Source organism: Zalophus californianus, chromosome 12 (genome assembly GCF_009762305.2).
Source record: "Zalophus californianus isolate mZalCal1 chromosome 12, mZalCal1.pri.v2, whole genome shotgun sequence".
NCBI lineage: Eukaryota > Metazoa > Chordata > Mammalia > Carnivora > Otariidae > Zalophus > Zalophus californianus.
The window spans coordinates 91,200,078-91,225,072 of record NC_045606.1 but is presented as its reverse complement, the minus strand read 5'-3'; the positions used below and the strand labels follow the sequence as shown (position 1 = coordinate 91,225,072).

General features: G+C 43.8%; 2 protein-coding genes across 13 annotated transcripts in view; both read left to right on the top strand.

Annotated features, from left to right (window-relative positions):
* The window catches only part of ATP6V0A4 (ATPase H+ transporting V0 subunit a4), an 83,063-nt gene extending 75,763 nt beyond the window's left edge, over nt 1-7,300 (top strand). For 7 of the 9 annotated variants that reach the window (XM_027574776.1, XM_027574774.2, XM_027574775.1 and 4 more), the window contains 3 exons: nt 2,170-2,287; nt 5,363-5,534; nt 6,915-7,300. In XM_027574776.1, the coding sequence (XP_027430577.1) occupies nt 2,170-2,287; nt 5,363-5,534; nt 6,915-7,008 (384 nt within the window). In that variant the 3' untranslated portion in view covers nt 7,009-7,300. Of the gene's footprint in view, nt 1-2,169; nt 2,288-5,362; nt 5,535-6,914 lie in introns of those variants that run through there. The other 2 variants (XM_027574777.1, XM_027574779.2) reach the window with 2 other exon arrangements.
* A 1,597-nt stretch (nt 7,301-8,897) lies between these two features.
* Nucleotides 8,898-24,995, top strand: part of SVOPL (SVOP like) — a 78,674-nt gene continuing 62,576 nt past the window's right edge. For all 4 annotated transcript variants that reach the window (XM_027573829.1, XM_027573830.1, XM_027573828.1 and 1 more), the window contains exons 1-5: nt 8,898-8,953; nt 12,679-12,953; nt 20,565-20,680; nt 20,864-20,955; nt 23,967-24,065. In XM_027573829.1, coding sequence (XP_027429630.1) covers nt 20,599-20,680; nt 20,864-20,955; nt 23,967-24,065 — 273 coding nt within the window. In that variant the 5' untranslated portion in view covers nt 8,898-8,953; nt 12,679-12,953; nt 20,565-20,598. The remainder of the gene's footprint in view (nt 8,954-12,678; nt 12,954-20,564; nt 20,681-20,863; nt 20,956-23,966; nt 24,066-24,995) is intronic.

The following is a 24,995-nucleotide window of genomic DNA, read 5'->3' as shown; positions in this document are numbered from 1 at the left end:
GTCCCTCACATTCCGTCACGGCCAATAATCTGTAGAATGACTTAGAGAACTCAGTAAAGTGCGATCCTTACAATTGGGGTTTTATTGTAGCACAAGTATAGAAATCAGAAGCCACCAGAGGAAAAGGCACATAGGCAGAATCCAACTCTGGGAGGGTTCCAAATTCCAGAAGTCTTTTTTTTTTTTTTTTTTTTTGAGAGAGAGAATGAGAGAGAGAGAGAGAGAGAGTGCACAAGCAGGGGGGAGTGGCAGAGGGAGAGGGAGAAGCAGGCTCCCGGCTGAGCAGAGAGCTCGATGTGGGACTCTATCCCACGACCCCAGGATCATGACCTGAGCCAAAGGCAGATGCTCGACCAACTGAGCCACCCAGGCGCCCCAAATTCCAGAATTCTGTGTCCTTAGGGAGGCATTCATCTCCCAGCCTGTGGCACCATGCACACAGCCTTGTCAGCCCAGGAAGCTCACCTGCGCTCCAGTGTCCAAAGTTTGATTGGCGTTTCATTCCGTAGACTGGCAGCCCAGTGGTTGTACTCTGTCTCCAGCCCCATCCGCTCCCTGCAGATTGGACTGCAAACACTTGGCTCCTGGTCTCAGCCTTCCAACCACGGAAAGGATCAGATGTGGTCCCGGGGGCTACCATGAAAAACAAAGACAGTTCTTTCACGCGGGAGATGTGAGGAGTTTAGAGCTTGCCTCCCAGGAGCCGGGACAAAGCCAGCCCTCTCCTTGGGTGGGGTTAATGCTTCACTCCACATCCCTCCTTCACCTTGACTCTGTCTCTCCGCTCTCTCCCTCTCTGCCCATCCCTGCCCTTCACTTCCTCCCAGCTGTTTTCTTTGCTGAATCAGAGACATTGGTTTCTGTCTTCTCTCCATAGCTCCTGCCGTGGTTGACCACAGTCCCCATTCCTTCCTGGGTTTCTCTGCAACCTTGACCATAGCCCTGTGACTCCTCCTGGCCTTTTGACCTTTTCTTTGCATCATCCGTTTTGTTCTTTCTCACCTCCGAATGAAGATGCGTTCCGAGCCTGGGAGCTCTTCCCCTTGGCTATCTTCCCAGTCCACTTACCTCGCGCTATTGCTCCTCCCACAGGGGAGGTCCTAGGTGTCGCATTCCCAGCCCAGACTTTTCTTCTGAGCCTATTCTGCCTCTTCTACTGTGTGCTGAGAGATGCTACCTGTGTGGCTGGCTGTCACCCGAAATGCAACACATCTGAACACATCAACTGATCTCCTTCTCCGATTTTCCATTTCTATCAATGCCATTCTTTTAGCTGCTCAGACTCAGGTGCCTCAGAGCCCTGTACGATCCCGGCCCCTCCTGGGTGAGAGGCCCTTCTGCGTCCCCACCGTACTGCTGATTCTTGATTATTGCACCTTCCGTGCACATTGTCCCCACCAGGCCGTGCGCCATTCGAGGGCTGGGCTGGTGCCAGTCGGATGGTTGTCCCCACAGCATCAGAGTGCGTGAGGCCAACAATGGCTACAGCTGTCTGCGTGCTCCTTCGTCCTCCCCCCGCCCTGAGCTAATCAACCAACAGGCTCTTTTGCTTATCGGCTTTGCCCTTGCTGGTCCACTTTGTCACCAGATTAATCTTCCCCCCAATGCTTCTTTATGTCGTGCCCCCACCACCCCCCCCGGCCACTTTCTACTCAGACGCTTTTTATGGTTCCTCGTTGACTCCAGGTTATTTTCTCAGCTCTGTCCTTTCCTGAAACTTCAACACCTGGTTTCTCCTTTCTACTCCTCACCAGACAAGCTCCCACTTCCAGCCAAACTGTTTTCCCCCAGAACTCGCCTTCAGAATGTTCCCAGCCTTTTCCTTAGCAGGAGTCATTTCCTTCAGAACGAATGGTCTTGCTTATCTTTTACTTCTGGATGCTTCCCCCTCCTTCAGCACCCATCTACCTCCTGTGATGCCTTACCAACTGTTCTCTCTTCTCTGAACTTTTTTCAGCTATTTCTGGGAAATGTTACTGCACACATACTATATCTCCTACTTTGTGCTGCTAGTTTTCTTCCTACGAGTATGTTAATATTTGTTTTCCCCTAGTTCAACTGGAAGCGACTTATGGTGGAGCTCATGTTTTATTCATCTGTGTCTCATTTGTGATACCTTGCATGGAGGAAATTCTTAATGAAATTAGAATAAAGAGCTCTCTCTTTCAGTTCAGTTTCGGAGACATCTTCGTGCATCAAGCCATCCACACGATCGAGTATTGCCTGGGCTGCATTTCAAACACAGCCTCTTACCTCCGGCTCTGGGCCCTCAGCCTGGCTCATGCACGTGAGTGAGTCGCCCTCAGGGTCACAATCAGAGCTCCCCTGGGAAACAGAATCGAAGTACTTGTTGGGAGAAGTGCCTTCTTGGGTTATTTCGGGTTCTTCTTTCTTAGGAAGATGTGACTTTTTTCCCGTAGGCCTGACTTCATATTATTAGAGCGGTTGCCCTCTGTATCTGCCCCCTATTGCTGCTGTAATGAATTATCACAAACTTAGCAGCTTACAACAATACACATTTACTATCTTACAGTTCAGGAGTCCTAGAACCAAGGTGTCGGCAGGGCTGGGTGTCTTCTAGAGGTTTCTCGGGGAGAATCCATTTCCTTGCCACCATTTCTTGTTTCTAGAGGCCGCCTGCGTTTCTTGGCTGTTGGGCTCATCGCTCTGACACCTGCTGCAGGCTTCATGTCTCCAGGTTCTTGGGCTTTGACTGTCCTGCCTTCCTCTTCTAAGGAGGCAGTGGCCACAAGGACCTGCACCGAGGCTCCTGAAGCTGCCACGCTCTCTGGGCCCTTCGGTGTGTTTGCCCTGCAGCCCAATTGCTTGAAATATTCCTCTCTCTCTCTCTTTTAAGTAGGCTACATGCCCAGCGTGGAGCCCAGTGTGGGACTTGAACTCATGACCCTGAGATCAAGACCTGAGTTAAGATCAAGAGTCAGATGCTTAACCCACTGAGCCACCCAGGCACCCCTATTCCTCTCTTCTTTAACTTTCTCCTCACTGGTAGCTAATTCCTCCTTCAGAACTTACTCAGATGGCACCTCCCCTGGTCCCCGGCCTGGCAGGTGCCCTTTCCCTGAGTTCTGGGAGTGCCCCATCCTAGCACTGATTACAGTTCTGTTGTGATTAGCCTGGAAACAAGGCCCCTGTCTTCTATCCCTGTGTTCCCATGCTGAGCACAATGTGTGGAACTGAGAAACCAGGCCAAAGTGTGTGCTTGATGGATAGAAACCAAAGCAATGAAAGTGAGCCTGCTTATTGATTTGTAGCAGAAATGCAAGTGCTCACCATTAGTCTTCACTGCTCAGGCTGTGTTCATTTCCTTGCATCGACTCCCACACATACACGCATACACGCTTCTGCATGCACACAGGTGCTTGGATGCATACATCCAGCCTGTAAGTATCTGCACACAGACACCCACAAGCATCCATGTATGTTTACTTGTGCATTGACATGCACTCATGTGAAGTGGTTATCCTGGGACCCGAAGTGGATCTCTGAGTTTGTGTGGTCAGTGGTGTTGATGTCTGCCTTTAGCTCTGATCTCGTGTGGTTTGGAGGGCTCAGGTCACAACTAGATAGAACAGGAGGGCCTCCTCTGGCCAGCCCATGCTCATTGAGGATGGAATTTGACTCCAAAAAACCCATATGGTTCACAGCTGCCTGGCATGGTCCACCCATTGGGTCTTTTCTGGAACTTCCTGAGACATATAGTTCCCATGGATACCTTCTGCTTCATGCCAACAAACTTGCTTGAAGAGGTAGTTTGGTAGAATGACAACAAATACTGATTCTGTTCTAGTTTCTGTTCTACCACTTTGAGCTCAGTAATTCAGGCAGCAGCTTAACCTGTGTGTGCCTTGACTTTCCTGTGCTGTTCTCATAGTTAGCCTGCTGTATTAGTCAGGCTGGGCTAGAATGTGCTGCAGTAAGAACCACCCCCAGATCTCAGCAGCTTAAAACAGTGGAAATTTACTACTCTAGCATATTGTGTTCATTGGTGCCATGTTAAGACCTGAGTTGAGGGAGCCTGTATTTGGACACATGTTTCAAAAATCAAGATGGGGGCACCTGGGTGGCTCAGTCAGTTAAGTGCCTGCCTTCGGCTCAGGTCATGGTCCCAGGGTCCTGGGATCAAGCCCCGCATTGGGCTCCCTGCTCGGCAGGAAGCCTGCTTCTCCCTCTCCCATTCCCCCTGCCTGTGCTCTCTCTCTCTCTGTCAAATAAATAAATAAAATGTTTTTAAAAAAATCACCAAGGTGGGGGTACAAGGAGGAGGTGAAAGTGAAACATTAGAAATTAAGCACCTGCCTTCCCACCGGTGTGGGGGGAGGCTCCCATGAGCTACTGTGAATGAGAAGTCTTCACTGAAAAGCCCTGTGGAAATAGATGGTATGACTGTTAGCCCCCTACCCATTGGGACCCGGAGCAGGGGAAAGCAGCTCTTGGGGAAACTGTGATTTTGCTGTATCTAAGGGCCACGGGGAAGAGAAGCCACATGAGTTTCACAGCATGGTGCAGTTCTAATTGCTTTCAGTTTTTATTTCAATAATTTAGTAAATGTAGAGGCAAAGAGTCCATGCTGACTCAGAGCGCAGAGGAGTGGGTAGGGGTATAAGTAGATGGAGGTGAAGCTGTTCCCGCCATGAAGGACCCTGTGTTACTCCAGCTGAAAGCCAGAGCTCGGGGGCGGGGGTCACAGTACAGACACAGGTGCTCCTCCTTGTGCTCCCACGTGTGTCTCTTCCCATCATGTCCTGGTGGCCACGTGCAAGTGACAGGGCTTGAACTCTCTGGGCCGTGCCACTGTGACCTTTAGGTAGGGTGACCTCAAGTCTCAACCCAACAATGTAAAGATAGCTCTCTGATGTCTCTTCTTACAAGGGCACTAACCCATCATGAGGGCCCCACCCTCATGACCTCATCAAACCCTAATCACCTTCCAAAGACCCCTTCTCCGAATACCATCACTTTGGTGGGTAGGGCTTCAACAAATGACTTTGATGGGGGGGGGGAAGGCACAAACATTCAGCCCATATCAAATCATATGTATTCTTTTGTGTTTCGCTTCTGTGGCGTACCATGATGTTATTGGCATTTACTCACGTTGCTGCTGGTAGCTGTAGTTCGCTCACTTTCATTGGTGAATAACAGGCTACCATATGTTTGTCATCGTGACAGAAACCCCTCCATGATGAGCAGAGCTGCCCCCGACAATCTCCTACGGGTGCCCTAGGGCACACATGCCTGTTCTCCACCCGAGAGCTGAGATTTGGGATCCTAGGGTGTGCAGACCCAGGAATAGAGTATGGGAAGATAAACCCTGTGGTTGAGAATGTTTCTCCTGTTCTTACAGAACTGTCGGAGGTGCTCTGGACCATGGTGATGAACATCGGCCTTCGTCTGCGAGGCTGGGGAGGACTCATTGGGGTCTTCATCATTTTTACCGTATTTGCTGTGCTGACAGTAGCCATCCTTCTGATCATGGAGGGTCTGTCTGCGTTCCTGCACGCCCTGCGACTGCACTGGTGAGCAAGGCTGCCCCGCAGAGGCTCCGCGGGCCCTAGAGAGCGGATGAGCTGCGGGACCCGCCAGCTGGCTTCAGACCCTGACCTGGTTCTGTTGGTGTAACATTACATGGTGATGTATGTGTATTTGTGTGTGTGCCTGTGTGCGCGCACACGTGTGTATGTGTGCGTGCATGTGTGTATGCTGTGTACACCCATGTGTGTGCGCATGCTTGTGTGAGTGCATGCGCGTGTGTACGCACATGTGTACGTGTGCGTGTGTGCGTACGTGTGTGTGCGTGTGCATGGGTGTGTATGTGTGTGAGTGTGTGTGTGTATATGTATATAATGGCCGCCCTATACTAAATGTTAGTTCCCATTTACTCGTTCTCTTTTAAATGTTCACTTGTTATATTACAACTGGCTTCAAGATAAGGGACACCTCCAACTACTGGTAAGATGACAGATCAGAGAGAGGCTCACGGAGGCACGCTGAGCGAATCTGGGACATTTGGCTCTTGTTGCTGAGTGCAGGAATTATACCGATGGTAGAGGCTCCTGCCCTGTACAAAGTGGAAACAGAAGGAGGGTACCTGGAAGGAAGAAGGCACTCACAGGAGCCCTTGACATTCACAGATGTGTCCGCAGACTATCAGCCATCACTAGGTTTACGAATATGAAAACATTTGTTGAAGCTTCTGTTTTTCCTCTGAGTCATCTCTTAGCCCAGAATCTTGAGAGTGTGTGTGCACCCTCACACCCCACAGACTGTCTTCAGCTTTCACTGATGCTTTCTACCTCCCCCTGTGCCCACCGTTCGTAAAGAGAAGTGTTGACACTCCATGTATTGAGCAGACAGAATCACAGCATCCCCCCACTCTGGTTGTAACATCGCCTCTCCCCCTGTCATTGAGGAAATGAATATCCTCAAGCATAAAGGATCATACATGTATCCGTGATGGAAGTCATCAGAACGTTAAGTTAAGGTTCTGGGTATTCTGCAATAGTGTAAGCCCCGTGGTTAATTAAGATCAGGATGGAGAAGACAAACCACGTCTCACCCCGGGGAGACATTTTCTTGTCCCTGGCTTGTGAGACAAGGCTGCCCGGCGAGAGCTTCTTGGCTTATGGGAGCTGTGCGGAGGGTGGCTCTGCTGTGCTCTCAGAGCGGGTAGCAGACGCCTGGAGGAAGTAGGGTGGGAGAGGCAGGGAAAGGTGTAAGCAGAAGGCAAGAGAAGGGTTTTCATGATCAGAGGATCCCTGTGGAGGCCACCAGCCTGAGTGCCTTCCTACTCCCCAGCTTGATTTTATAAATGTTCTGCTTCTTCCCTTTGGCCGCCAGCCTCTAGTTTATGTGTTTAATCTCACTTTTTCTTGCCCCCCCCCCCCAACCCTCCCCAGGGTAGAGTTCCAGAACAAGTTCTACGTTGGGGCTGGTTACAAGTTTTCTCCTTTCTCCTTCAAATGCATCCTGGATGGGCCAGCCGAGGACTAGCTACAGGCCCCGCAGCCTGCCGTCGCCTCTGGCTTCAGTCTCTGTGCCAGCAGGAGAAGTTTGGCTCGTCTTCAGCATCAGCCTGGGCGAGCTGGTCAATGGGATGATTGTTCTTGGCTCGCTGGAGGCGGGAAGCCTTGTATATTTTACTTATAAGCCTTGGGATTTGGTATGACTTCACCATGTTATAGACCTCATGGTTGGGTCTAAAATACTAAAATGGGGAGGGCTACACTGATGTTTTCTTGTAATTTTGTAAGTATGATATTTAAGAAAATAAACTGCTGGGCTATTCCCTTGTTCTTGAAGATGTCTTTGTGCAAAATTATTCCATAAAGTTTAGTATTGATAATTACAGGCCAAAGCTAAGCAATAGAGGTACACAAACTAATTCCAGAGGATTATGATTAGTTTATTCTTTCATTTCCTGGTTCCTCAGACACCTTTGTCTTTGCCTGGGGCTAAGCTTTATAAGATTAGGAACTTTCTCATGAATCTTCACTGCAGGTGGGAAAGAAAGGGTAATGTTCTCTTTATGAACAGGAGGGTGGAACGGTGTGGCTCTGCATTGTTAAATCCTGCGGAATGAAATGTGACAACATGACATCAGCAGCAGCTGCTGGATATACATTATGCCGCAGGAACTGGAGAAAGAGCTTTGAAGGCTTGAGAAAGTTCTGAAAAACAGCTTGCCAGAAAGGAGACCACCAGACGGTCTTACTCTCTGGGTCTGTTGGCCCTGAAGTCATTTCTAAGGCTCCTGGATTGACGAACTGCTAAGAGCCAGGTGTAGAGTAATATATATATTTAGCCTGAGTGTTAACTGATTAATTTAATTTTTTTTTAAAGTAAACTCTGCCCTCAGTGTGGGGATCAAACCCACAACCCAAGGTCCAGAGTCACATGCTCTTGTGACTGAGCCAGCCAGGCATCCCAGAGGGCGCTTTCTATGTAATATCTAGTTCTTAAGATTCCAGAAGATCTGACCAAATCCAAACTTACCTTTTGGACCAATCTCTATTTTTTTCGGCTCCCTCCTGCCCCTCCATGTAGCGGGGTTGACTGGTGCTCATGGCAGTGTCATTGCTTATACCCAAGGAAGCTTCCATGTCACTTCTATGTCAACGTCATGACTCATCTAGCACAACTTAAGGCACAATGGGCTGCTCCACAAATATTCAGTGATTAAAGCAAGTTGAGCCTAAGAATGAGAGTTGATATATTTGAGTTCCAATTGTGACACTTTATCATGTGTGTCCTCAGGTGGGAAGTGGGGATAGTGATCTCCACCTCTCTGGGTTGTGGAAGGCGGGTGTCAAGCACCGGGCATGGACCAGGTACCCAGCCAGTGATGTTGCCTGAAGGGAAGAACAGACAAAAGCAGCATGTAAATGTTAGCTCTAAGTCCATAGAAGCCAAGGTCACTGGGCAGTTTCAAGGTTCTCAGCTCATCCTGCCCTTCTCAACAACTATCTAAAAATATGCTATGCTTAGATAGATCACCAGCCTTCTGCCCTTTAATTCTAAGCAGTGATGGCTGCAAGAAAAGGTTTGAAAGGGCAAAGCTTCCTTCTTCCCCTTGCCTAGACCACTGATCTTCCCGAAGTCTCCATGGCCTTCCTGAGAACTGTTCGTTTTCTCCAAGGTTTGACAGCCTCCTTCAGTCTCAATGAGAAATGTAATTTCCCCTTTAAAAAGGGATCGGGTGAAGGGCTACAGGAAAGGGGGTGTGACCTGGATGTCACTCACATGCACAAGACGCAAGGTTGCTCTTTAAGGAATTCGGTTCGGTTCGCAGGATTGAGCCAAAAGGGGAGGAGATGACCTGGGGGCCGGGCTTCTTGAGCAGGCTAGTCCAGAAGTCCCTCCAGGGGCCACCAGTGGTCTAACTGCTATGTGAAGAGAAGAGCCTGAAACTGGAAAGCTTTCCAAGGAATATACACAGGTAAGAAACTCTCATGGGCAACGTGGATCTGAATTTACTTCTTCTGCTTTGGAGTGGGGGTGGGGGAGGTGGGGATTGGGGTTTGACCATTCAAACTTGGCTGAAGGCACAGGGAATATGAAAAGTTTACTCTTCTTACTGATGATATTGCAAAACAAATTGCATTATACACAGACACAAGCATGTTCAGTTTTAAAAAAGCTGTACCATGGCTCAATTATTTCCAGCTAAAAAATTTAGTATAGCAAAATGCAATAGAAAGAAAAGCCCGTCAGTGCTTTACAATCTGTTTTAATGAAGCCTGAATGCCATGTGAGCCATTTGAGTTTCAGAGTAGACCCCCAATATGGCAGTTCTTACAGATTCTTTGAAACTAGGTCATGGGTTACTTTCCCATTGTAGTGTTTAAGGAACTGATTGTGAGAAGTGGGAAACATTCTTCCCCATGTTCTTCCTTCTTTTCTTGAGTTGGTCTGACTGATTATCCATCCACCATCCATCCGTCCATCCTCTCCCTGTGTTAGAAGGGATTTAGAATGGTCTAGGGAGACAACAGAAGATGCCGTTTCAGCTTTTCCAACACTCCATTCCAGAGCTGAGTTTACAAGCTCTATCTGCGATGTTCCTTATACCCATCTCTGTGAAACATTTTGTCCTCTTCTTTGTTTCTCTTTTTATTTATTTATTTATTTGAGAGAGAGAGAGAGAGAGGCAGTGAGTGGGAGAATCTGAGGCAGACTCCATGCTGAGCACAGAGCCCCATGTGGGGCTCAATCCCACGACTTCGAGCTGAGCCAAAACAAAGAGTTGGACACTTAACTGACTGAGCCACCCAGGAGCCCCTGTCCTCTTTTTTTATGAAAACTTTTTCTTTACGAAACTTTTGGGTGAAAGTCTAGAAAATACTAAGAGAATACTCCCCTGTGTATTAACTTTGAGTTAATATTTGAGTGTCTTCTTAATGATTTGGAATGTAAGCTCATTTATAATGCACGGATGTGAATGCCCAAATCCTGATAATCTCCTATCAACACCTCTGTGGCTCCTCACCCTACCCACCCACCAAAGACATCCTGTTGTTGAAGACCCTGTAATAACCTAACAGGGCAGGAATGGGAACTTTCTCTGCTGCAGATAATTTGTACATTCATTTCTTCCATCCCTTGGCAACATCCCCGGACACTGGGAACCCATCCGGGCCTTGACCATCTTCAGGGGCTGGGCATTAGAAAGATCAGTGTTGCAACTGGAGACCATGACCACTATTTCAGTGGCTGGTTTGAGGCTTTCTTCTCTGAGGGGAGTTTGAGTGAGTCACACATCACTGATGCCCCTTTCCTCCACACCTACCTCACCCCTGCGGCCAGGAGCCCATTCCAAACTGGAGTTTGGAAGGTGTTTTGTTTTGTTTTGTTTTTCCTGTAAAATATACTGATTTTGCCATTTAAAGCAATGTAGAACAGGGGCGCCTGGGTGGCTCCGCCCATTAAGCGCCCAGCTCTTGATTTCAGCTCAGGTCTTGATGTCAGGTTTGTAATTTTGAGTCTCATGTTGGGCTCCATGCTGGGTGTGGAGTCTACTTAAAAAAAAAAAAGTAATGTAGAACAACAGTGTTTTTGGTAAAAGTTATCCATTTTGTCGTGCCCTTCGTAAGTAAGATGAGACGACTGATTTGGATGGTATCAGTGTCATACGTCTGGATGGAGAAGTTTTGAGATCCTATTTTCCAATAGGCATGCAGCATGTGTGATGGCTTCCTAACACCACTTAGGTTTACCCTTGAAATAAGGTCAATCTATTTCAGAAAACAAGTAACTTTTTTTTTTTTCCATTTGGGTGGTTTTTATTTGAGCCCAATGTGTTCTAATGTTAGTGGAATATTAGCAATAAATGCTTTTGGAGAGATACACATTTGATAACTCTGAAAATACTTAAAAACTTACCCTGTGTGTATGTGATTTGTGATTATGGTGACATTTTAGACATTTAGTTGATACCTTTATTCAGAGATGCGAAACAGTACTCCCATGGGTGTTTACGTTGCAACGGGCACTGTGCCCTATTATACAAACATCGTGCCATCTAATCCTTGTAACATAATGAAGAAGGAAGCTTATCAGTTAAGAATTACACACAACTGGCTGGTCTGAGTGCAGTGGTGTTCACAATTCATTGATCACAGCCAACTACAGAGTTCTTTGTTCCTTCTCTCACACTGCTACACTTGACTAGCCTAAAAAAAAAAAAAATTGCACACAATTTCAAGGAACAGAAACCAGAAATAACAGTGTCTTAAGCAGAGAGCTTAATTTTTTTCCCACGTAGATGTCTGGCGGTAAGTAGTCTACACCTGTAGGAGAGGTTCCGGGCTCTTCCTAGCTTCTGCCCTGCCAGACTTGGCCCAAACTTTCCATATTTGCATCATGACCTGAGATGCCTGCCACTGTGCAGGAGGAAGGGGGGAGGGGCAAAGAGGCTTTCTCAGAAGCACCGCCCCCCCCACCTCCACCTGCCCCTGGGTGGCCACCCTCATCAGCAAGGCACAAAGGAGGACATTACTGGGAAGGCAGCAAGCTACTTCTGCCACAGGGAGCGTGGTATTGTTTCTATTTTCAGAGAAGGAACTGAGATAGAAGAAACTCCTTCCCTTCATCCCTCCTTCTTCCCTCCTTGCTACCTCTAATTCCTCTTCCCTTCTTCCTCCTTCCTGCTGTCCTTTCCTCCTTCTTACGCTTGTTAATTTAGTAGGTATAAAATGATACCTAAGGATTTTTTTGTGGCTCTAATTTTGTCAGTTATTACAGAAGCTGAACTGTTTTCCAGTTTTGTTTACAATTTATATAGTCTCTTGTGAATTGCTTGTTCATGTAATTTGCCTATCAATCTATTGGAATCTAACATTTTTCTTGTAATTTGTGGTTAATATGTACTACCAACATTTATTTGCTGGGTGCTGCGCCTACACACACACACACACACACACACGCACACACACACATTTGCAAATGGTTTTTCTTATTCTTTTAATTTTTGAAATTGTGGTAAAATACCCATACCATAAAACTGACCATTATACCAATTTTAAAGTGAACAATGCAGTGACATTTTTTAAAGATTTATTTATTTATTTATTTTAGAGCGAGCGAGCGAGAGAGTGAGTGTGTGCAAGTGCGGGGAAGGGCAGAGGGAGAGGGAGAATCTTCAGCAGACTCCCTGCTGAGTGCCGAGCCTGAGGCAGGACTGGATCCCACGACCCTGAGATCATGACCTGAGCCGAAATCAAGAGTCAGACGTTCAACCCACTGAGCCCCGCAGGTGCTCCTGGTGGCATTTAGTTGTATAATTTACAATATTGTGCAGCCACTACTACTATCAAAGAGGGTCTCCTGGGCCAGGCCACCTGTGGACTCCCAGCCAGTCACTGATTTGACTGTGTCTGGGGGAAGCACCTACTGCTGACCCAACAGGTCATGGCCAGTGATGGAGGGCAGCAGGGGGCATGTGGCCCAGGCCTGCTTAGGACAGTGGCCTGGTCAGCACCGTGAGCAAAATGTCAACTCTCCATTGGTTCACTTTTCCAAAAAGAATTTTTATGGTGAAAGAACTAGCTTTTCTAAAAATTCAAACAATGAGATAAGCATAAAGAAGAAAGAATGGGAATAACCCTACATTCTCCTTCCTCTCTTCTCCCTTGTCCCACTGGCCGGCTCCTGCTCATTCTTCAGGCCTCCACTCAGAATTGCCTACAGAAGCCTCCCCAGGTCTCAGGACTCAATAGAGCAGGGGCCCTCCCTCGTGTGCCAGAGCAACTTCCACTTACCCCTGGGACCACGCTGCTCCCGCCTGACTCCGTAATTTTGCTCCCCATGAGACTGTAGGTCCTTCGGGGGCCAGGAACTGCTTTGTTATATCCAATTGCCTGATACATAGCGGTGCTCCACAAATATTTGCTGAAAGACAAAACACAGTTTCGGACGTCTCTCCTGAAATCTCCGTATAGGTACGTATTCAAATGAAATTTTATAAATTGGGATGAATATATACATACTTATACGTTATGGATACATATGCATTATGTATACACCTCTTGGAAAATGCTTTTCAACACTAAATAGCCTTTCACTAAGATGTTTTAAGTGGTATTCTGATTAGCCACTTCTCTACTGGTGGGTATTGGTTGTATCCAATTCTTTTGTTGTTGAAACAACTGAGTGGTGACCTTCTTTGTATCTTTGTCTGCCTTTTGTCTAGCCCATTAGGATGAATCCTGGCAGTGAAATTGCTTAGTCAATATTCTTTCATCTCTGCCTAATTGCCTTCCAGAATGGTTGTAGCAATGTACACTCCCAGCGATGATTTGAGTGCTTATTTCCCTTTCACAGGGTATAATCAATCTTTTGAGATTTTTGCGAATCTGTTAAAGGAAAATGATAGCTCTTTTTAATTTTGAAGGCATGGTTACTAGTTAGGTTGAACATAATTTCGTTTATCAGCAACTGTACTTATTCTGTGTTTGTTCCTCACATCTTGACCCCTCTGTTGTTTCCTTCCTGACCTACACGAGCCTTTGTTAAACACATATTTGCAGATAGTCTGTGTTTGTTTACATTTATTGAATTTTATAATTTTTATATTGAAGTAGTAAGTGCCCATGGCAACAAATCAAATCGCCAGATGAGTTTACAACAGAAATAAACAATCTCCTGACTTGATTTCCCCATCCCCAGAGAAATTTCTTTTGTTTTTTTATTTTTTTATTTTTTCTGGTGATTATCTTTATAGTTAAAACAACATAATTGTATTTTATTTCTTAGTTTATCAACTTAAGACAGTATCAATCCATTGTTCTCTACTTAGACAAAAGATGATGATTTAGGTCATTATTTCCTCTTTGCCATTCTCCCAATATTTTATAAGTATCTTTAAAAAAACCAATAGCAAGTGTTTTTCATGTTATTAAAAACGCTACATAAATATAATTTTAAATGCTGGATGTATTATCAGTTTTTAGAACCATTCCCTCTTCACACTTAGGCCGTTTCCAATTTATTATTGTTAAAGTAGACTTGAATAAACTTAAAAAAATTCTTTTTCTGGGTAAACTTTGTATAGAGAGCATTTTCCACATTTGAGATACATCCTTGGGACAAATTGTTAGAGCGGGGATTACCAGTTCAGATGAAACTAGTTTTAAAGGCTTTTGATACATTGCCAAATTGGCACGAACTATTTGAAAGGCCTAGAATAATGGTTTTCAGGTGGGGCTGGGTAGGGATCACTGTATCAGGATCACCTGGAAAAAATTTGCGAGCCATCCATGTCACTCCGTATTGATGTTGAAACGTTGGGGTCCGGGAGTGAACGGTCAGGAAAGAATTCTTGAGACGTCTTTGCTGCCAAAAAAGGTGGTTTTATTCAAGCTCGGGGACAGGCCCCCGGGGCAGAAGGAGCTGCACTGGGATTGTGAGGAGCGGCTGATTAGATACTTTCAAGTTGGGAGGGGGTTAGGAATAGCATTAAGTCTCTAAGGAATTTGGAAGCCAGATTTCAAGGACGTTGAGAAGCTAGCTGTTAGGGAAAGGTCATTTATTGTTGTCTAGTAAAACGTTAGTCACGAGACCCTTTAGATATATTATCAGTGGGCCATATGCTTGGAGGATGATTGCTAACATATAAGTTGGTGGGGGGGGTGGGGGGGTGGGGGGGTAGAGATAAAGGAAGTTTCCAAAGGGATTTTTATATGGGATCCTGGAAGTCCAGCTAACGTCAAGCTAGTTTTGCCTCTAGCAAAGTATTATTGTTGTTTTTCTTTTTTTAAATTTTATTTAATTTAAATTCAATTAATTAACACATAATGTACTATTAGTTTCAGAGGTAGAGTTCCATGGTTCATCAGTCTTATGTAATACCCAGTGCTCTAGCAAAGTCATAACTTTGTAGCAGTTGGAGCTCCTTGAGGAAGGTCACCCTACCTGTCCTAATACTTGTCAGTAAGCTATAAGTTGTAAGGAAATTCAATTTTTTTCTTTTTTGCCTTTTGTTCTCCACATCACACACCACCTCCTTCTTGAGGTTGAGAGTCACCGGTAGGGTGTGGTGTGTTTAATAACGAGGGGATGGGGGGGTGGTACCTTGATTTGCAGTGTTTGCTGATTTCCCTGGTGTAACTCTTCCCACCGTGGCTGGTTTTAAATTACCAACGTGATGTTATTGAATACAGAGGTGGGAAGAGATGTGTGCAGTCTGCCCTCAGAAGCTGGTGGGAGCGGTCTCCAGCATAGCACCATAATACCTGGCATGCACATCGTCCTGTCTCTTACATGTATGTTTTTATGTATGTATTTTTTCATTCCCGTTCACCCACGTCCCAAGCTCTCACTCCTTTTGCCCTGTAGGTGGTCCCTGTAATGGCATTTTCATATAACTACGTAAAATGTAAAATGTCCAGTTTTGGGGTACAGATTTTCATTTTACATAAGTTATATTGTTCTTGTTCTTTTTCTTGCTCTTATTTTTAGTTACTCTCTTAGTTATTTTTGTGATTATAAATAGTATCTTTATAGCCCTGGTTTTTATGTGGACTCTTCAGGGGGGATGCCTGCCCATCCCTCCATCTTTCCTGACTTCCGGCTCTTGTTTATCATGGATAATTTTACTCATTGTTGAGGGTATTAACATTTCCATTTCGGGGGCACCTGGGTGGCTCAGTCAGTTAAGCGTCTGCCTTCGGCTCAGGTCACGATCCCAGGGTCCTGGGATCGAGCCCCACGTCGGGCTCCTTGCTCAACAGGGAGTCTGCTTCTCCCTCTCCTTCTGTCACTTCCCCTGCTTGTGCTCTCTCTCTCTCTGACAAATAAATAAAATAAAAAATCTTTAACATTTCCATTCAGTTCTGAAACCACAATCAAGTCTATGTATTTTATTCAAATGTTGACTCTAAACCTGAAAATGGATAAACGGTCTTTTTTTAACGACCATATAAATATTGCTCACTTTAGGACCGAGCGTTATGTGTGAAGATTATATTTATTTTTTGATGTCCACTGTCATGACCAAAAGGAATTGTCTCTTCTTTATCTCATCGGTTGCCTAAAAACATGCTACATTTTAGTTTCATTCATATTATAGAAACAAAATAATACGAATCTCTTCTTCAATCAAGAAAAATGTGGAATCATATGGGGCGCCTGGCTGGCTCGGTCAGTAGAGCCCGTGACTCTTGATCTCAGGCTTGTAAATGAGAGCCTCCCGTTGGGTGTAGAGATTACTTAAAAATATAAACTTAAAAAAAATATGGTATCACAAATGTGAATCTCCCTTTCTGGGATCAGCTTCCATTCAAGAAAGCTGTGAAGTCATTATCTTGGACCTAACCTCTTCTGCCAGGCCCTCTGTGATGAATTGTTTCTCTTTGCTGGTAAGAGAAGGGAGGAATGTAGGATATTTATGACCCATGGAACTACCTAATCAGGTTAAAACATACGAATTAAAACTTGCTCTGCTCAATAGTAAATGGCAGATTTCCTGGGTTTCTTTTTTTGCCACTCACTACAAAAAGGAGAATTGCTGGAGGTTGTTTTATTACTCCTCTAAACGTAAACCTTGGTGATTGTCAAAATTTTAAAACATGTTTTGATTGCTATGAGAGGTCATAAAACTTGACTGTAGGAGAGATTAAGTGTTGATTAAAGATTGAGGATTAAGCTTATTGTTAAGCATTTTATTTGTAACTGAACTCAAAATGAACTTAGTGGGATTTAAAAAATTATTTTCCCACCCAACTAAATGGTTTTATTCTCTAAGACTCTAAATGGCCAGAATCACTTTCAGTTGTTAAGTCTGCTGCTGTGATTTGAATTACTACTTTTTTAAAAAAAATTTTTTTGGATGCAATTTGCGTACAGTAAAATTGACCATTTTAAAGTATATAATCTGGTGAATTTTAGTACAATTTTAGTGCCAGTTTGTACAATCCTCACCATTATCTAATTCTCACTGAATGGTCTTGTTTTCAAATTTTGATTAAGTTAAATCTGTTACTAGTTCATCTTCCCATCTAGAAATGGGATGGTCAGTCATAGCTAAGCTTTTTTTAAGGATTTATTTATTTATTTTAGAGAGAGAAAGAGCGTGTGTGGGGAGAAGGGCAGAGGGAGAGGGAAAGAGAGAATCTCCAGCAGACTCCCCGCTGAGCATGGAGCCCGACATGGGGCTCGATCTCACTGACCCTGAGATCATGACCTGAGCTGAAATCGAGTCAGACGCTTAACTGAGCCACCCAGGCGTCCCTGTCATAGCCAATTTTTAATGTGTCTAGAAGTCCTTTTATAATCAAAAGAAGGGGATTTTTTCTGCTAACTACTTCATTAAGAAAGTTATCAGATAAAGAACACCTCTCCAAGGGGTGTTTGGACAATGTCTGGAAAGGGAGTGGTAGTTCTAGAACAGTCTGTCATTGTGATTTTCAGGCTCTCATATGGGCCGAGAGGCCAATTATTTTTTACTTTTTCCACTCTGGGAAAATAACAGCTTTTTGTACTTTTCATGTTCTCTCTTGGGAAAGAGGATTTCATGGTCTTACTTCTGAGCGTTATTGATCTATCTCTCATCTGGGAATATTTGTGTCTCTGTGACAGTGTTTTAAGAACACAAATAATATCAATATTACAGAATAGTTGTTTTGATGTGTATCTTTTGTGTCCCCGACTAGAATAAAAACTCCTTAGGGCAGAGAACATGCCAGACCTTCCTTCGAAGTCTTCACAGGAGCTCACACAATACAAGACACAGAGCTAGCAAACATGAGTGACCTTGACATGCTGCTGTAGACTGGTTTGTGGCTATCTCTATATTCTGGGGAAAAAATGCCTCTGTTTGAGTTCCGGTTCTGCTATTTACTAGTGGTCTGACATTGGAAAAGTTATTTTAAAATCTCAAAACCTCACTTTTTGAACCGATTTTGAAAAATGTTACACATTTCAAAAGCAGGTGGTAAAATGAATCCTAAATGCACCCATCATCCTCAATAATTTTCAATTATTTCAATATGGGCATTCTTTATTCTTCTGTATGCCCATCTATTTCTTATGCACCGTATTCCACGCTACCATTGAATTGTTTTAAAATTTTATTCATTTGTTTTTTTGGGGGGGGTGGGATGAGAACTAGAGGGAGAGGGAGAGAATGAATCTCCAGCAGACCCCCCACTGAGCGTGGAGCTGGATGCAGGGCTCGATCACATGACCCTGAGATCATGACTTGAGCCAGAATCAAGAATCAGCCACTTCACTGACTGAGACACCCAGGCGCCCTCTCACTGAATTATTTTATTTGTTTGTTTTTTCTTTTCTTTAAAGATTTTGTTTATGTATTTGACAGAGAGAGAGCACAAGCAGGTGGAGCTGCAGAGAGAGGGAGAAGCAGGCTCCCCACTGAGCAGGGAGCCCGATGTGGGGCTCGATCCCAGGACCCTGGGATCATGACCTGAGCTGAAGGCAGCCGCTTAAACAACTGAGCCACCCAGGCGCCCCTCATTGAATTATTTTAAAATGAATCCCAGACATCGTATAATTTTGTCTCTAAATATTTTAGTATGTATCCCTACTATACAAAGATTCTTTTTTTTTCTGCTATAGCCATAATATCATTGTCACATCTAATGATGTTATCAGAAATTCCTTAATATCATCAAACTTCTACACTTGTTTATATTTCCCTGACTTTCCTCTCCTCTCTTCTTCATCTCATTCTCTTGGATGATGTTTTACAGTTGGTTTATTTGAATGAGGATACAAATAAGATCAACTCATTTATTTGGTTGATTTGTCTCTTTAGTCTATAAGTTCCCCTTTCTTCTTTTCATCTTGTCATTTTTTCATTGAAGAAGTTGGGTCATTTATCTTATACGACTTCCCACATTCTGGATTTTTTCTTATTGCAGCCACATGGTACAGTTTAATGAGTTTCTTCTTCATCTCCTGTATACGTTGGTAGAGCTAGAGGATCAGATTCTGCTTGAACTTCTTCTTAAGAGAATACATCACAGGTGACGTATACTCCAGTCTTATTGCAGCTCATCAGGACCACGTGATATCTGATTGTCTCTCTTTTGGTGGCATTAAGATTTGTAGATGGCTGCAGGTGTTATCAGTCTTATCCATCTCTTACCCATTTCTTCATCAGCCTTTCAACTAGTAGTTTATCAGCCATTGGTAATCATTGCCTAGATTCATTATTTCATCTAGTTGCAAAGTCATGATAATTTAATTCCATTCATCCTTCTTTTCCTTGCATGTATTAGCTGAAATTAAAAACAATTTTCTTTCACCAACTGTTTGGTTACCCTGAAGTACAAAGAATTTGTACAAGAAAGACAAGATATTTACTAGTTTTCAGAATAATGAGTTGGTCTCTTAGTATTCTCCAAAGATGATTAGTGGGATTTTCATTTCACTGTTGCTATGAACAATGGATTTTGATATCTTTGATATGTTTCAATTCTTTGCAGTCATTATTCTTCTTGATGCTTAAATGATCCCATCTTTGGCCGATGGGAGCCTTTTTTAAGTTGAATCTTGTAATCTTTTGTTACAAGCCCAGGAGTGTTTGATATCTTCCTTGCTATCTGGTATGACAAGATGTTCCAGGCTCAATTTACACATTTCCTGTCCCAGATCCAGAATTAGCCATTTATCTAAGGCACCGGGGTTTCTTTTAATGGGAAATAGGAAAGAAAACAATCTGGGATCTAGGAGTGCTCATTAGTCATTTTTTCCAGGCTCTTCCAGTGGATAATGTTAGGATATGTATATATGAAAAACATAGTGAATTCATAGTGATATTTCCAATTCAAAGTTAGGATTATAAGATTTTTATATAACGTCTCTGATTTTTGTATTGTTTTTCTTTTACACCCAAAGTCTTGATTCCTAATCATATTAATATAATTACTACTTGCTTTATCCTACAATATGTACTAGTATCAAAATAATGATACCAATATTAATAACTACATTAATAACTACAATCTAATTACTGAGAATAAGTTAGGATTTCTATTTATCCCACTAGGGATATAGAGTTAAATGACCTCAAGAGTTAAACGTTTTCAAGTCATTTGGAAAAAACTTCACTAAGTTGATACTCAGCTTTCTTTGTTTTGTTTTTCTTTTGATTTCTAGATTTAAGAATCCTTCTTTGGGCTAAATACAAGAAGGGGGAGGGAGCCAATAAAAAGAAGTGCTCCTGGGTTTCTGTCAGAATGAAGAGAAAATGTTACATAGAAAGCACACTATACACCACAGGATCTACGGGAATGTAAAGCGCCGGTTACTGTGATTATTTCTCTGCAGCAAAGACCATCTTCACTCCCAGATAGAGGATGCTATCGGCTAAATCGTCCAGAGCTCACCTGGCCCCTGACTCAGGGTTGATTACTAGCCACTGGGGCCCCATCATCTCATTTGGCCATTTGACCTCTCCATGTCTCAGGGTCCTTATATGTAAGATGGTGATGAATTAGAAAACTAACCTCACAGATTTTCTGTGAAGATTAAAGGAAAATGTGCATTCTATTATATATTTTTCTTCTTCCCTTTCCCGCTTCCATCAGAGAAGCTGTGTGGGGAATTGGGACCATTAAGAAGATGGCGACCAAGCAGACGGAGCCAGTCACCATCATTAGCCTTCGGAAGCTGAGACTGGAGACCCCAGAGACCCAGCCAAAAGGTAAGATGATCGTGGAAGCCTCGGACCCTCAAGCTGCTTCTTAATTTCCCCCTGTATTTACTAGTTTTTTTATAATAATGAATTGGTTTCCCAACATCTTTCTCTTCATTATTAGTGAGCAATTGTCCACATACATTCCCTTCCCACAGAGGCTATTCCTCTCACTCTGCCCTTCCTTGTTAGAATCAAAGACATTCACCGTGGAAGATGCCGTGGAGACCATTGGATTTGGACGTTTCCACATTGCCCTGTTTCTGATCATGGGCAGCACTGGGGTGAGTGCTCTGTGGAGATCATTTGAATCTCTAAGGTGAATTCATTATTGGACACATAGAGTCTTCCCCTGACCTCCAGCTCTGGGATGTCCATTCAGGGAGGGGAATGAAAGGGAGCAGGAACCCTGTGAGGGGGTTAATTAAAAAATAAATTTCATCTGCCTTTGGCAGGTATTTGGTTATGAGCATATAAATATCTGTGTCTTTATGTTCTGGGAATTCAGTATTCATTTAAAAAAATGGTTTAAATTTCTTCCTTCTCTGGGAGGAGAGGAGAAAACTAGTATCACTCTAAGTAAAATTAGACACATGGTCCTCAAATATTTTGTGCATAAGCATCATATGGGACACCTGTTGTCATTACAGATTTCCAGAACCTTTAGGAGACACTAATGAAGGTTTGCTATTTTGAGAAAAGAAGAGTGACAGCTCAGTCCCAGGGCTTTGACCAACAGTGGGACTGTCCCAAGAGACCACTGATGCTTCCTCTTTTTGTCATCGGTGCAGTGAGAATATGTTAGGAATATGATAGTGATAATGAGACAGAATGGAAAAACTGAGAGAAGTGGTAAACATGACAGTGGTTTAAGGTGGGACATAAAGATAGCCAAGAGGACACTAGTGAGTAAATAACAGGGAGCCCTGCCCCTCGCCCTCAGCTAAATGGTATGAGAAAAAGAGTGATGTGAGCTGGTGGGAGCACTTGGCAAGTTCTGACGCAGGGCTCCAAAGCCTTGTGTTCTCAGGAGGCAGTCCAGGAATGGAGAGAAAAGTAAGACACATCCTGACCCTACTTTTATAATAACCAACTGTAATATAATTTAGAACATTTCTTCATCTATAAAGTAATGTCTCACCGAGGCTCCAAAATGTTAAGTTCCATATTACAAGGGACAAATGTGTGTGACTGGGGAGGGTTTTATCATGACTTTCAACCAGAACATCTCCACTTCTGTTTTACATATTTGGTTTCCAGTATGGTTTCATTACATGGTCCCCTTGGCTTAAACACTGTTAAACTCTCTGCATCTTTTACCTTCAAATATGTTGGGAACCCTGTCTTTTCTTCCATTATAGCCCTCTGGCAAGTGAAAAGAATATGCAGAATTTTTTTTACCTTCCCAAATCAACCAAACCACCTACACAAAGGGGGTGTATCTTTACTAGTTATTATCTGTATTAGAAAGATGGTGCTAGTGTACCCCCTTCCCAAAGGATGGGTATCACTTTTGTATAGGTAACCCCTGATGTCCATATCCAGATCCATGTCCCTGGAGATTGTATGTCTATTGCACATTTACACTTGATGTTGTTGTGAAATAGCTTCTGGTCTTCTTTAAGTGTTTTATAAGCTGCTTCAGTTCTTCCCAACCCATCAGGTAGGAAGGGCTATTTACCAGGCCACTTCCTCCCTGTCAGACACACACACACACACACACACACACACACACACACCTGTTTAATTGTGTGTGGTGACCAAATCCCTTCCCTGGTTTTAGGATGGGCTGCACTGGATGAATCTTCTCATCAGAATAGGTGTGTTGACAGTGATGGGCATGGCTCCTCCTGGCCATGGTCTCTTAAGGTTCTTGGTCAGAGGCAGTGGGAGCAATAGTTGGGTCTCAGGGCCTCACATGACCAGGGTGTATGTAATAACATCACAACAGTGGCGCAGCCCCAGTCGGCGACCAGGCGTCCCGAATCCTGGTGTTCTCTGAGGTCTTCTGAGATCTTCTTATATGGTGCTGCTCCCCTGTGTCCCTCTCCCCTAAGGCTGTTATATCAGAGTGGGGCAGGGTCTTCTCCCTTATTGGCTTATTTTCTCCTAAGACCACTTGGAGGAGTAGAGTCCTGATTGATATTGACCCAACTGCTCCTCATTACTGAGAGAGAGAAGTTTAATAAATCAAACATCCTTCTGAGGTTGTCATGCCGTCTCTTATTCATTATACTTTTGGGGCTAAAACACACCAGCTATCTGAACTCTAAACATGAATAAAGTACTTTCCAAGAAGAGACAAACCTTTATGATATCTTTCCAATTCCCATATAGTAGCTAACACCACTATACTTTATTCATCCCAGACCTTCGAGTTACAAATATAATATTTATATTATAAATAGTGTCTCCTAAAGATTCTGGAAATCTGTAATGACAACAGGTGTCCCATATGATTCTTATGCACAAAATATTTGAGGACGATGTGTCTAATTTTACTTAGAGTGATACTAGTTTTCTCCTCTCTTCCCATACAATACATAATCCACACAAATATCAATTCTTTTCTAGCATCTACATCTATAATACATAATCCACCCAAATATCAATTCTTTTCTAGCATCTACATCTTCCTTTCCCTGGGAGATAAACTCACCCTACAATGGATTACAAGATAGAGACAGAGGATAATATTCAAACTTCTTATTGAAAGAAGTATTTGGGAGCATAACTTACACTAGGTTTGCCAAATAGGCCTTCTTTCCTGGTGATGAACTCATTGCTTTGTACTTGCTGCTTTACTCTCTTCTAGTTTTCATGAAGCTTGCCTTCCAGCTCAGCTTCTTGAGATCAGAGACTATTTCACAAGTCCATTTGGAAAGGCTATGCCCTGAGACCTTCACAATGATGAATATGAAGCCACAGAGCTAGGTTGATGTGGATGCTGGTAGTTAGGTCATCTACTACCTAAGTGACTCCCCCAACACACACGCACATAACACCCTCATAGTGCTATAGTGCAAATACATGGATCAGCAACATAGCAAATAAATATATGTCATAAATCTGTGGGAGTCCTCTCAAATTATTCAAACCATAAACATTATATCCACGAAAGCCAAAGTTCTACTATACGTCATTACCCAACTAGCAGTGTTGAGTGCGTACACTGTAGGTGCTCCCTCAATGCAGAGGGAAAGGAGATTAGGATTAGAAGAATGATGGACAGGCACACATGGGAAGATTGATGAGAAACTAGCACTAAGACGTGGCGTTTCCCTCCTTCTTGAAGGTTGTCGAGGCCATGGAGATCATGTTAATAGCAGTCGTGTCTCCTGTCATCCGCTGTGAATGGCAGCTGGAGAATTGGCAGGTGGCTTTAGTGACCACGGTGAGTGCCTGCTTCGTGTGCTTTGAATGAACCAACTGAGAACCAGGGCTTCTGCTCCCCTTCCTCCATCCCACAGGGCTGAGAGCCAAAGGCTACCTCACTGCTTGGTGTGTTGGCTTCCAAAGCTCATGGGTTTACAGGCCCAAACTACCATTTGGGGTCTTTCTCTTTTTTTCTCTTTTCCTGTAAGGAGCACACCCTTGAATTGCTTCTTTTCTAGCCCCTAGCAAGAGACTAGAAGAGACAAATGCAAATCAGAGAGAGTAGCCCTTAAGTCATGGATTAGTTATGGTTTGAGTCAGACTGCAAATTAGTTGGACCATAGTGACTTATGCAATCACCAAATCACGCTCACGGAATTGTATTGTGGTATGCATTCAACTTTTCTCGAAGATCATTGTGAATAGCCTTATGAAGTGCACATCAAGTTTTGCTACAGAGTGGAATTAAGGATATTCTACAGCATTCTTTCAAAAGGTGTTCATTAAATACCCGTGAATCGCCAGCAGGCTTTGTGTGCATGCATGGGTGTTGGCAGGAGTACAAGCAGCTCCATGTTGCTTGAATAGAAAGTCAGGAAGAGGGAACAATGGGAGACAAGGCTGCAGAGACAGGTGGGCATCAGAAGCATCTTGGAGTCCATGCATGGACTCCATTCTGGAGACCACTGTGGGCCCCCACACCCCAACTTCGGTCAACATGCGCAAGCCCCCCAAGCACAATAAATTTGGCACAGATCTATATGACAGTTTTTCCAAATTATTCTTTTACGTAACAAAGATCAATTTCACCTAAACACATCATTGACTTCATAGTCATTATGTATTTCTAGTTAAATGGATATTGAAGTACACTTCCTATCATGCGGAGCTCTGGTAAAACTTTTTAAAAAAAAAATCTTAGAAGAGGCTCTTCCTGCCTACAAATGTT